This window comes from Symphalangus syndactylus, chromosome 3, assembly GCF_028878055.3.
Source record: "Symphalangus syndactylus isolate Jambi chromosome 3, NHGRI_mSymSyn1-v2.1_pri, whole genome shotgun sequence".
NCBI lineage: Eukaryota > Metazoa > Chordata > Mammalia > Primates > Hylobatidae > Symphalangus > Symphalangus syndactylus.
The window spans coordinates 67,540,103-67,553,304 of NC_072425.2; the positions used below are offsets into that span (position 1 = coordinate 67,540,103).

A 13,202-nucleotide genomic window follows, 5' to 3' on the forward strand; every position below is an offset into this window, starting at 1 on the left:
AGTTACTGTAAATGTCCTACGCCACCATTTACTGCCTGTCATGTATGTACTGAGTCATATGAGGTTTTTTCTTGATATATTGTCAGGAAACAGTTAATAAAGAAATCCCATCTACACCCACCTCGCATATAGAGTGTGTTTCTTTTTCCCATCTATGGGAAAGAGGAATAACATGAAAAGCAGGAAGCACCCCTGAGTGCGCTAGTGAATTAAGACTGGAACCAGAATTTGGGGCTATTTCTCCGCATCTTGTTGTTTTTGTCTTAATTTGTAGCCAGGATAAATATTTAGATACATGTACACGAGAGCCTAGGAATAACATTAGGCTGTCAAGATTAAGAGAAAAAAAGCAAAACCGGCCAGGTGCAGTAGCTCACACCTGTAATCCCAGCACTTTGGAAGGTCGAGGTGGGCGGATCACGAGGTCAGGAGTTCGAGACCAGCCTGACCAACATGGTGAAACCCTGTCTCTACTAAAAATACACACAAAAAATTGGCCGGGCGTGGTGGCACGTGCCTGTAATCCCAGCTACTCGGAAGGCTGAGGCAGGAGAATCACTTGAACCCAGGAGGTGGAGATTGCAGTGAGCCGAGATTGTGCCACTGCACTCCAGCCTGAGGGACAGAGTGAGACTCCGTCTCAACAAAAAAAAAAAAAGAAAAAAGCAAAACTGCAAAAAGCAAAGCAAGGTGAGGGCTCTCAGTCCTTAATTTTCCTCCAGTCATTTTTTCTGATACTGAATCAACCTGACAGCTCTTGGAAGTAATGCTGATGTAGCCTTAAATTCTAGATCCACTGAGAACAATTTCCTTGTTCGGTTATATCACAGGAGATGGTGTTTGAATCATGTCAGGGTGGTGTGTGATCGTTTTGCGTGGTCTGATGTGGTTCGTTTTTTCTTTGTTGGGTACCTGTGGTGTCATAAACACACTGTTGTTCTCCCCTACCCTCTCACCATAAGATAAAAGCTAAAAAAGAATGCCATGAACAGCATGAAACACCTGCTGGCGGGGGCGGGGGGTTGGTGGTGGTGTGGGAGAGGACAGAGCAGTTGGTTGGGGAGGAGAAAGATGCATGGGATGGCAGACAACCCATTCCCTTGTTTTTGCTACTCTAATCTCAGCCTGGGCTATAGCTGCCCAGGAACTCAGAATTTGGACTTCTTATTTATTGCTTTGATTCACTCTTTCAACAAATATTTAGTTGACTAATACCAGGCACAAGTCTGAGTGCTGATTCACCTCCACAGATTGAAACCAAAGACATGACCCCTTGTTAAGAATGTGCACACAGGCGCCTGGGCTGTTCACAGCACCGGGGGGAAAGGGCATTCCCTCCCTTCTCCCTCCCTTCCGACCATCCGCTCCCTCTCTCCCTCTTACCTTCCTCCCTGCTTCCCTCCCTGTCTTCCTCTTCCTTCCTTCCATTCTCTCTCACTCTCACTCTCTCTCTCTCTCGCTCGCTCTCTTTTCTTTCCCTTCCTCCTTTCTTACCCACTTCCTTCCTTCCTTCCTCTCACCCCTCCCTCCCTCCCTCCTTTCCTTCCTTCCTTTTTTATTACTTAAGTTTTCAAACATACATCAGCAGAGAGACCAAAGAGAACTCCACGTGCCCATCTCCCAGCTTCAAAAATTGCCAACGTTTTGCAAAAAGGGCTAAAGTTGAATACTTAACAACCCTTGGGGAAGGCAGGCGTATGTCTTGTTGTCATTCTACTTATGACTAGGCAGTAGGAAGTTATTTGAACTTTACAAAATATTTCCCACATTTTGTCAACCAAATGAGACACTATAATAACTACAAAATATCGCAAAAAGCACTATATGAAGTTTTGGAATTTGTTAGAAATCACTGTATGTAAAATCAGTGCCTAAGGGCAAAACCCCTATACCTCTGATTATTAATACAATGGATATAGTTTTTGTCTTGAAATCATTTACACTTGAATTTCAGAGTGACTTTATGCTAGCCATGTGTTGATCATGCAAGTGTTGGGGACAGAGCTAAGAAACACCCGGTAGCTAATTAGAATTATGCCCTTCTAATTTGGTGGTTTCTGTATCTATGTTAGGCCCCAGGACTGGGCCTGCTGGATGTACATGTACTAATAGCAAGTCATGTTTTGGTAGAGTTCAATAGTGTACCTACACACTCTGCTTGAGGTATTTAAAAATGAAATTATTGCAACTGCTATATCTTCAGAATAATAGGTGAATTAGAATGTGGTAGCAACTCAGAAGTCAAGAATCTTGTCTTGAGAGAAAAGAGGAAAATATGTGATGACTTAATACTCATAAAATCCATTACTTTATAAAATCATTTTAATTCAGTTTTGGAACTTTAGATCATGAAGTGGGCAGAATGCACATGTCATAATGCTCTGGTGTGTGTGTGCGTGTGTGTGTGTGTGTGTGTGTGTAGGGAGAGAGAGGGAGAAAGAAGGGAGAGAAATGAGAGCCTGTTAAGGTTGAGACAGGAATGATTATTTGCAGCCTGTAGTATAACTTTTGACTTTTGTGCTATTAACAAGGTTTTATCCCATGATACTGTTATTTCATAAGAACATGACAAAGACATTATAAGAAAGTTAAGAATTATCTTCTGCCCAACTATTATATCTGATATTATCATTTTCACTAACAAAAATTGATTGGAGCATCTCCTGTGTGTAGCGCGCTGTCTTAGGAAGTCTTGGGGACACAAAGACCTGAGGATCTCAGTTGGCTGAGCTGTAAAAACCAGTCTCCAGCCTTTGTTCATTGTACAGTGAGATTAGTAATAGTCTTTTGAATACTTTATCTTAATGCATACATTTATTTCTGAATTCTACTATGTATTACTATACTAGAATATAAGGAACATTGTAAAATATTTTTTATTATTCATTTTTATTTTTGTAGTGGCAGGGTCTCACTATGTTGCCTAGGCTGGTCTCGAACTCCTGACCTCAAGCAATCCTCCTGCCTCAGCCTTTCACAGTGTTGGGATTACTGGCATAAGCCACCATTTCTGGCTGTAAAACATATTTTAAAAAACAGAAAATGTAAAAGGATGACATAAATAGGCATTTGCATTGTTTCTTCTCTAACACTGAGGTGCACTACCTCATTTTGGAAATCACTGAAGGGTTTCAGCTGGGTGAATCCTGAGGCCTCTGCTAACACTGAACTTCGGCAAGTCTAAATAACATAACAGCAATTCTCTGAAACTGTGCTTGATCTAGAGCAACTCAAGCAGTCCCTTTCAAAAACCAATTGCAGATATATTTTGCAGTTGACAGGGACCACATGGTCCTTAGGAGCTTATCATGGGTCCTCTTTAAGGCAATTGTTCCCAGACCTGGCTGCTCATGACAATCAGTCACAATATTTCTATCCATCTGATGAGCCAAAATAAAGAAGACATTTTATTGTTGGTCTAATTTGCATTTCCATGACTACTAATGAGACTGAATATCTTTTCATATATTCATTTCTTATTCTCTTAATAGCCCCGATCACATCCATTGCTGATGATTCCATTGGGTTGTTTGTCTTTTTAAAAATCAATATATAGGAACCCTTTGTATGTTAGAAATATTGCCCTTTTAATGGCAAAATGGTACAAATATTATGCAAATATTATCATCCACTCTGTTATTTGCCTTTTATCATTCTTTTTGGTGCTATTGTCCTACCAAAATGTTTTTACTTTTAAAGACTTTTAATAATGAAATGTTTGACACCTTAGATTTTTATTTATTTGTTTATTATTTATTTATTTATTTAGGATCCAGGGAATACATGTGCAGGTTTGTTACATGGGTGTATTAGGTGCTGCTGAGGTTTAGGATACAGATGGTCCTGTCACCCAGGTAGTGAGCATAGTACCTAACAGGTAGTTTTTCAGCCCACAGCCTCCTTCCTCCCCCCTCTAGTAGGCCCCAGTGTCTATTGTTCCCATATTTACATCCATGTATAGTCAGTGTTTAGCTCCCACTTATAAGTGAGAACATGCAGTACTTGGTTTTCTGTTCCTGTGTTAATTTGCTTAGGATAATGTCCTCCATCCAGCTCCATACATTTTGCTGTAAAGGGCATGATTTTGTTGTGTTTTATGTCTGTGTAGTACTCCATGGTGTGTATGTACCACATTTTCTTTATCCAATCCACCATTGATGGGCACCTAGATTGATTCCATGCCTTTGCTATTAGGAATGGCGCTGTGATTAACATATACGTGCATGTGTCTTTGTGGTAGAATGATTTCTTTTCTTCTGGGTGTGTATCTAGTAATGGGATTGTTGGGTCCAATGGTAGTTCTGTTTAAAGTTCTTTGAGAAATCTCCAAGCTGCTTTCCACAGTGGCTGAACTAATTTGCATTCCCACCAACAGTGACAGTTTAGATTTAATTTTAAGTTGCATTATCATTTTGACATGAGGCAAAGCAGAGGAGCAAATGCAGTCCAGTCAAGAGCTAGGGAACCTAGGCTGCTCTTAGCTCAGTCTGAAGTGTATTGTTGCAACATTTTCAGAAAGCAAAGTAGGTAGATTGGGGAAAATATTGTACAGAGTGTGCTGCTGTTGTTTAGTACCCAAATGATAATGTCAGATTAAATAATGCATGCTTATTGCATACTTAATGCAACTTTGTTGAACAAGTTGTTCCACAGATGCCCAAGGCCAGAAAACAAAATAGTTTTTTATTGATGTTACCAGAGTTGAATATGTTAACAATATTTTAGCAGTTTAATCATCAATGAGAATGGGATAAACATCCTAAAAGATACACAGAGAAAAATTCACAAACGATATGTTTATATGAAGACACTAATGTTTTTGTGTCCATATATAAAAGTGATCTAAAGCACCCATAATCATAATAAACATGCATTATACAACATTACCTATCAACATGATAATGTTCAAATACACAAGGTTTGAAAACTAGGTATTTTTATGGATGGGAAGGTAAATTTCTATAACTTTCTGGTGAACATTAAAATAAATTCTTTGACCCAGAAATTTAAGATCCAGGAATTTATCCTGAAGAGATAACTAGGGATAGATACAAAAATTATCTTCCAAACTATTCACTGCAGTTTTATTTATACAAAAATTATTATAAATTTAATCTCTAACAATAGAGGAATGACTAAAGTATGATGATCCGTATTAAGAAATACTATATCCATTAAATGTTATCCTCATTCACTCATTCATGCATTCACCTTTTCAATAGTTATTGAACACTTACTGGGTGCAAAGCAGTAGGCTGACAGCTGGAGTTACAAAAGCAAACAGAAGTCACCTATGGCCACAACAAGATTTAATTTTAGAAGTTGAAAAAATACTTAGACTGCTGTTAATTTTAAGAAGAGAAGTTAAAAAATATTATGTGTAATAGGGTCACACTATTGCAAAAGAGAGCACTCATAGAAGTGTAGAAAAGAGATGAGAAGGAATACATTTAATATAGTAATTAACTGGGAATTAGGGTTTTTTTGTGAGTTTCTACAAATGTTTTATAATGAACATATTTTATGAAGTCATTAACATATAAACCTTAGGTGATGTGAGTGTAGGGTGCTAGGTATGTGTAGCGGGGGCATTCTTTCTCATTTGGGCTTTAAAACTCTTGGACTGCCTTTGATGTTGATCATTTAGTAGAAGAAGCTCTTCTAGCTTTTCCTAAGGCTCAGTTGTTTCTTAGGTGGTTTTGCATGACTCCAACCTGGAGGCCTGAGCACAGTAAAAGGACACAGGACGTCACAAGGTCAGAGGACACAAGGAAAGGATTTGTGACCTAGATACATGTTCATAGGAGGCTAAATGAAAAAGACTGCAGCTCTCTTTTTTTTTTCTGCTTCCTGGGTTCAAGCGATTCTCCTGCCTCAGCCTCCCAAGTAGCTGGGATTACAGGCATGTGCCACCATGCCTGCCTAATTTTGTATCTTTAGTAGAGATGAGGTTTCACCATGTTGGTCAGGCTGGTCTCGAACTCCTGACCTCAGGTGATCCGCCTGCCTCTGCCTCCCAAAGTGCTGGGATTACAGGTGTGAGCCACGGCGCCTGGCCAAGACTGCAGCTCTTGAGCCTGAAAAAGGAAAGGTGAAGAGATTATAAAGATCTGTGAAACCATGGAGGTCAAACTCCTAGAATAGGGCACCTGTTTAAGCTAGAAGGAACCAGTGGGTAATAAAAGCATGCATCTCCCCACAACAGTTGGATGACTGGAAAATGAAAACATCTTAGGAGGCTATGCAGGACAATTCCCTTAGGAGCCCTTCAGGGAAGTTAAAGATTTGCAGGGCTCATCCCTAACTTTTTGAGGTGTAAGAAAAATAATGGTGCTGCTTCCAAAACTGTCCTTTGAAGCAACTGTCAGAGTGAGGATCCTGAACGAAAATACAAAAAAAAAAAAAAATGCTGTAAATAAAATAATACCTCTTGGCCACATCGTTTTTACGATCCAGAAGATATAAACTATATCCAGAATTATATAAATGATATTTGAGGTCACTCGATTTGAGAAAACTTTGTTTTCAAGATGGGCAGCAAACAGGCTAAGGAAGAATGGATTAAGCTGAGAAGGTAAAAAAGTGGATTAGTTGATGTCCAGTGCTCCAGCCTTCAAGGAGCCTGACCAGAGGGAACTGAAGCTTTGGGTTTAGGTTTTGCCTCCCCCATCGCCTACCCACAATGGCCTCTTACATATGAGAACATAGAAGGAGGCCCAAATGCACACGGCCTGAACTATTTATAGCTGAATTTGCTCACACTGATGCCTGTCTCCTCTCTTTCTCAAATAACAGATTTTAAATTTCTCATAATTACATCATTACCTGGAGAACATTTGAGACCCAGAGGGAGAGAATGGTATTGGAAACAAAGAACAAAGAGAAATTCAGGAGGAGGTCAGGAGTTCTCAAAATCATCTCAAACCCAGGGCCAGTATCAAGAGGCATCTCGTTTATTTACCAAACCAGCAAAGAATGTGACTTTATCCCTGCACAGCAGAGCTGCGGAGGGGGCATTTGCCTCACCTCTGGACATCTCCAGGCCTCCCCGTGGCCCGTGCTGCTCACTTGGCCATGGTACCATTTGCTTCCCCTCCCACCCTGCCTTTCTTGGAGGCTGTGACTGGGTTCGAGTTAGGGACCTGTAGGGTTGTGAGCAGCAGGTTAGGGCTCCTCCTCCCCATCCTTGGAAGTCTTCTTACTTAGAATCGTGGCAGCCACAGGTGTTTGGGGTCTCCTGGGGAGGAGCTGGACCCTTTCCCCATCACCCCGCAGCCGGTCTTCTGGGAGGAAGACCCCCTCGTTGACTTGGAGCTAGTAAGTAGTCAAGGGACTCACTGGTTCAAGGGCCACCTCCTTTCTGGCTTTCCTTGGAGACACCATCCTACAGTTTCAGGAGGTTTATTTCTCTCGTTTCTTCATTTTTTTGGGTTAGAAGTGAGGGACTAAGAAATGTGCCCCCACTTTAGTGTGTGTGGAAAGTGAATCTCCAACTTCTGTGGGTTTTGTCTACAATATTTTTAAAACAAAATTCATTTCAATTAATTATTTTGGAGAAAAATGTTCAAAAAAGTTTTCAGAAAAAAGATTTGGGGATATTTGAGGATGAGTATTGAAAAGTCATCTTATAACTGTATTGCAAGGGCTCCTTGTGAAACCACCTTTGCAGAAATGGTAACAGTAAGAGAAATCTGCCAACTGACTCCATCTTCCTTCTACAGGCTGAACTGCTTTTGCTCATACTTGTTTTAAGGTGGTAACAGTCACTTCTTTGAACTAATCTCCTCCTTGTTCAAAAATGGAAACTGTACTTGTAAATACTAACAAAAATTCACAAGGTTAGAGTTATGGGAAGGGCTTGAACTTTGCTAAGGAATAGACATACTGCTGTTGTTTTCCTATTAATTGCTTACTGCCTCAGAGTTACATAACTGGGAGTCACAAGATCGATAACTTCCCCAACTACTCCTACAGATAACATCACTATTGTGAAATCTAAGTAACTGGTCTTTGAGATATGTTTTAGATTTAGCATTTTGGCAGGCTGAGAAACACCCCCTGGTCCTGAGACTCCCTCCCGGAAACTGACTCAGCTATGCAATGACAGTTTAGACACCCCTGTGAGTTCATCCCAGCCAATCAATTGTTTCAGCTTTCCAGCCCCTGCCCACTAAAGTACCCTTAAAAACCCTAGCCTCAGGCCAGGCGTGGTGGCTCATGCTTGTAATCCCAGTACTTTGGGAGGCCTTGGCAGGTGGATTGCCTGAGGTAAGGAGTTTGAGACCAGCCTGGCCAACATGGTGAAACTCCATCTCTACTAAAAAGAAAAATTAGCTGGACGTGGTGGTGGGCACCTGTAATCCCAGCTACTTAGGAAACTGAGGCAGGAGAATTGCTTGAACCTGGGAGGTTGCAGTGAGCCAAAATTGTGCCATTGCACTCCAGCCTGGGCAACAAGAGTGAAACTCTGTCTCAAAACAAACAAACAAACAAACAAAAAACAAACAAACAAACAAGCACCCTAGCCTCTGAATTCTTGGGGAAGCAGATTTGAGAACTACCTCCTGACCTCCCACTTGGCTGGCCATGTGATGATTAAACTCTTTCATTGCAGATATATTTGCTATTCTCGGTGCATTGGTTTTTCTGGGCAGTGGGCAAGAAGAACCCATAGGATTGGGACATTTTATTAAAAGGTTTATGGCAGCAGCAACCTTGCTTCTAAGCCTGTGGAGGAAGGAAAGAGCAAATGGAGGGGCCTAGGTTTATAGGAGGGCCCAGGAAGCCCTCTTTCTGGTCAGTTCTTCTGGGTGGCTTGGAAGTGCTTTTGCTTAACAAGTGCAGCTTCATTTAATAGGCCATTGAATCTGAATATGTAGGCATTTTATAGGCTTTTAAAAAGAGATAAGAAGTTAAGAAGTCTCATTTTAGTGGTATATAGCATTACACTTTGAAAGCACATTAAAGTGATTTGGAATCCTGGCATAGTCAATATACTTTCTTTTTTACATTGATTATGGAAAGATTCTGTCCATCTATTTTGGAAGTGTATCTAGATGACAAAGCAGTGTAGCATCTCTTTCAATCCATTATCATATTCCATTTTGTATTGGGTTTGGGCAGCACTGGGTTTAGGCATTCGCAAAGCGTTGCCTGTCTTTTGAGATTCCTTGATGCTTGGTGTGCTTGTGTAGGTTGATATTTGGGCATGGATATTTACTCAGCAGACTCAGTCCCTCCAACCTAGGAGTTTACAAAGTCACATTTGGAAAATGTGTACACTAGGCAATAATTATTTGCTGAAACATGCCTGCTCTCACTTCAGGGCCTTGGCACCTGCTCTTCCCTTGGCACCCTTTAGTCCCACTTCCCTACAGACCTTTACTCAAATGCCACTTTCTTTTTCTTTTTCTTCTTCTTCTTTTTTTTTTTATTTTTATTATACTTTAAGTTCTGGGATACATGGGCAGAACATGCAGGTTTGTTACATAGGTATACACATGCCATGGTGGTTTGCTGCACCCATCAACCTGTCATCTACATTAGGTATTTCTCCTAATGCTCTCCCTCCCCTAGCGCCCCACCCCCATACAGGCCCCACTGTGTGTTGTTCCCCTCCCTGTGTCTATGTGTTCTCATTGTTCAACTCCCACTTATGAGTGAGAACATGTGGTGTTTGGTTTTCTGTTCTTGTGTTAGTTTTCTGAGAATGATGGTTTCCAGCTTCATCCATGTCCCTGCAAAGGACATGAACTGATACTTTTTTATGGCTGCATAGTATTCCATGGTGTATATGTGCCACATTTTCTTTATCCAGTTGATCATTGGTGGGCATCAAATGCCACTTTTTAATGAGCCTTGCCTCAGCATATCCCATCCCTGTTTTATGATTTCTTCTCCATTCAAATTATCTGATTATTTGGCTCATCAGTTCTCCATGCACTAAACTGCAAGTGCAGTGAGGGATGGGATTTTTGTCCATTTGGTTTATTGCTATATCCTTAGAGCCTTGAACAGTGCCTGGCATAAGCAGGTTTTTATTGTTTGGGTGACAATAGTAAATTGAATTCATGAAACTGTACATTTATCCTTATTATTATTGTCCCTTTTATTTGGGCATGATTTGTCTGTTTGTGAATCATCCATAGCACAATTTGAACTGTATCAAGGGACATCAGTTCTCATAGAGTTGAGAAGTCATTATGGCATTAGTACAGGGCAGAGGAGATGGGGCTCACTGCACTGCGCCATGGGATTTTGGGAACCACCCTGGTTCATCACAGACTCCTCTGACCTATAAAAAGTGCTGCTAATCTTCTTACTGTCTGCCTTATAAGATTTGGGAAGAGAAATGAGGTAATGTCTACTTAGATCTTTGAGCTTCTCGGAAGAATAGCATTCTGCAGTAATATGATTTCCTAATGTGTTTGTTTGTGTCGTTATAGACTGTAATTCCATTTACCTACCTTTCTTTAGGAGCTTCTAGAATATTTGACTGTCTTGCACAGGGGAAGCCGTCTGACACTGAGAGTGAGAACTGGACCTAGACTAGAATCCTTAAAGCACATTTAGCCAAGTGAGCCAGCTATAAATTTATGAGTGTAGGGGAAGGATACTGGGAGAGGAAGAAATGGAAGCTAGATTTGATAGTGACGAGGGAGGGGATTGTAATTATCTTCAGAGAGTTTATATCATACTTTTAAATCATGCTGTTTTGCTGAGGATCAATATCTCAACTTTGAAAAAAAAATTTATTTTAATTTAGCAATGTTACATATTGGATTATATCTGCAAAATTGATACTGCTCTCATTGTCTATAATGATAGACTAAACTAGCCCCCTCCAAGATTTGGTTTGTTATATTTATTGAGCCACAACCTATTATGTTTGACTCTGATACCAGCAGTTCCATACAAACACTGACAAATTTTTAGATTCATTTGTGTAAAATATGTAGTAGATTACTAAATAATACTTCATCTTTGTTCTGCATATAAACACTTTTTTTTAATTAAAATAGTCATGAGCAATCTAACCTTTTATATAGCCTTTGGAACAGTATTACAACTAAGTTGGCTTTCTAGGTAGTTCTAAAATGAGAAGTTAAAACAAGTGATGAAAAGTCAGGAAAGCATATACATGCATCATCTCTGACATACCATAAAGTTCTTAATTTATATGACAATTATCTGTATTGGATAGTTTTGCTATGACATTTACTAGAAGCAGTTGGTTCTTTGGAAGTTTCAAAAGAATGTCAGCCTTCCACAAAGGAATTTTCAAATAACTATTTAGTTAACCAGAAAATGAAATAGCAAGTCTTCTCTTCCAGAGGGGTGACTATATGCATTTTTTTTTTTTTTTTTTTTTTTTTTGAGACAGAGTCTTGCTCTGTCACCAGGCTGGAGTGCAGTGGCGCAATCTCGGCTCACTGCAACCTCCACCTCCTGGGTTCAAGAAATTCCTCTGCCTCAGCCTCCTGAGTAGCTGGGACTACAGGCATGCGCCACCACACCTGGCTAATTTTTTTTTTTTTTTTTGTATTTTTTAGTAGGGATGTGGTTTCACCATATTGGCCAAGATGGTCTCGATCTCCTGACCTCGTGATCCACCTGCCTTGGCCTCCCAAAGTGCTGGGATTACAGGCGTGAGCCACTGTGCCTGGACGACTTTATACACTTTTTAAGAACAACTAATTTTTATTTTCTGACAGACAAAAGTGTTACAGGTTTCATTTACTAAATTATAGAATATAATACAGAGAGAACATATCTTGTTACCCAAAATGTGACATGAAAAAAATAAATCCTTACCAAACTCTGTGTCTGTTTGCTTATGTTGCATGCCAGACACATATGAAAAAAGCCATTTTGTTTGTTTCTTAAATTAAGGACATCTTATGTAAAGAAATGATATAGAATACTATGCCCCTTAGAACAAAATGATACTTACCAAAAAAATTATGACTCAGAGATACAGTTCATAAGTTAAATTATGAGTAATCTTAATAAAACCACATTTTCTCTTCCGGAAAGTTTACTAGAGTTTGAGTGAATATTTCAGAGTGTTAAACGCTTTGTACAATTTTTATGTTCTCATGTAAAAGCTCATGATAAATTTATGATTTTCTGCCATTGTGTATAAACATAGATAAGGCATACTTTTTTTAAAGATTAAAAAATATGTTTATATTAATCTGTCACCAGTTAAATTGTGATGTTTTGTTTGAATTTGTTTCAGAATCGAAGCAAACGCTTGGAGAAGGTCCATGTGGTTATTGGGCCTAAATCGTGTGACTTGGATTCTCTCATTTCTACCTTCACATATGCTTACTTTCTAGACAAGGTAAGGGAAAAAAAGGGTAATACTCCTTATATTTTGAATTATTATGTAACTTTTAAGAATAAACATTTTCTCGAAACCAAGGAACCCATTAACTTAATTTTTAATGTTCTGATTTATTGTTGCAGAGCATAAAGTATTATCATCCATGAATCAACAAATATTTATTGGGCACTTACTATATGTTAGGCATTGTTCTAGCTATTTCTTACCAACTCTCCTTATAAAATATTGTTTCAATAAGGTCAATGTTTTCAAATAAAATATTTAAAATGTTCATAATAGTTGATTAATTTTATGGAAATTCATAGAACTAATAAAAGTAAGAATCAGATTTCTTGTTTTCCTTTGTCATCCTTGCCGATAGTCCTGCACTTGGGAGCAGAAAAATATGTGCAGAATAACTTGTGTGAACAGTATATGAATGGCAGAGCACATTGGCTAGAGTTTTCAGTGACAAGTATTACATGTCAAATCTACATCCTGTAGGTCCTTGTTTGGTTTTGACTTGTATCCCTGATTTTGTACAGAGACATCATCCTTAGTTAGTGATCATCTCCCTTGAGGAAGACTCTTTCTATTCTGTGAATTATATGATGCACCTGTGGAAGTGGAAAACACCTTTCAACAAATTGCTTTAAAACTTCAAATCTATAAAATTCATGAGCTCATGATAATGGACTTTTTATTAACTTAAAGCCTAAAAATGTATGTTATGAGTGTCTAGGTGCTATTTTCAATGTCACACAATTTTTAATTTTTCAGAATCTGATTTGTTTTATTGCAATTTTGTTTGGATCCTTGGCCCCTGACAGTAGGCAGAGCTGGTCTAAAGCGATTTAAATTCACACGAAGCCTA

General features: G+C 39.2%; 1 protein-coding gene across 7 annotated transcripts in view; it reads left to right on the forward strand.

Moving 5' to 3' along the window:
* PRUNE2 (prune homolog 2 with BCH domain) overlaps positions 1–13,202 on the forward strand; it is a 296,547-nt gene that overhangs the window by 37,916 nt on the left and 245,429 nt on the right. For all 7 annotated transcript variants that reach the window (XM_055272205.2, XM_055272210.2, XM_055272206.2 and 4 more), the window contains exon 2: positions 12,242–12,346. In XM_055272205.2, coding sequence (XP_055128180.1) covers positions 12,242–12,346 — 105 coding nt within the window. The remainder of the gene's footprint in view (positions 1–12,241; positions 12,347–13,202) is intronic.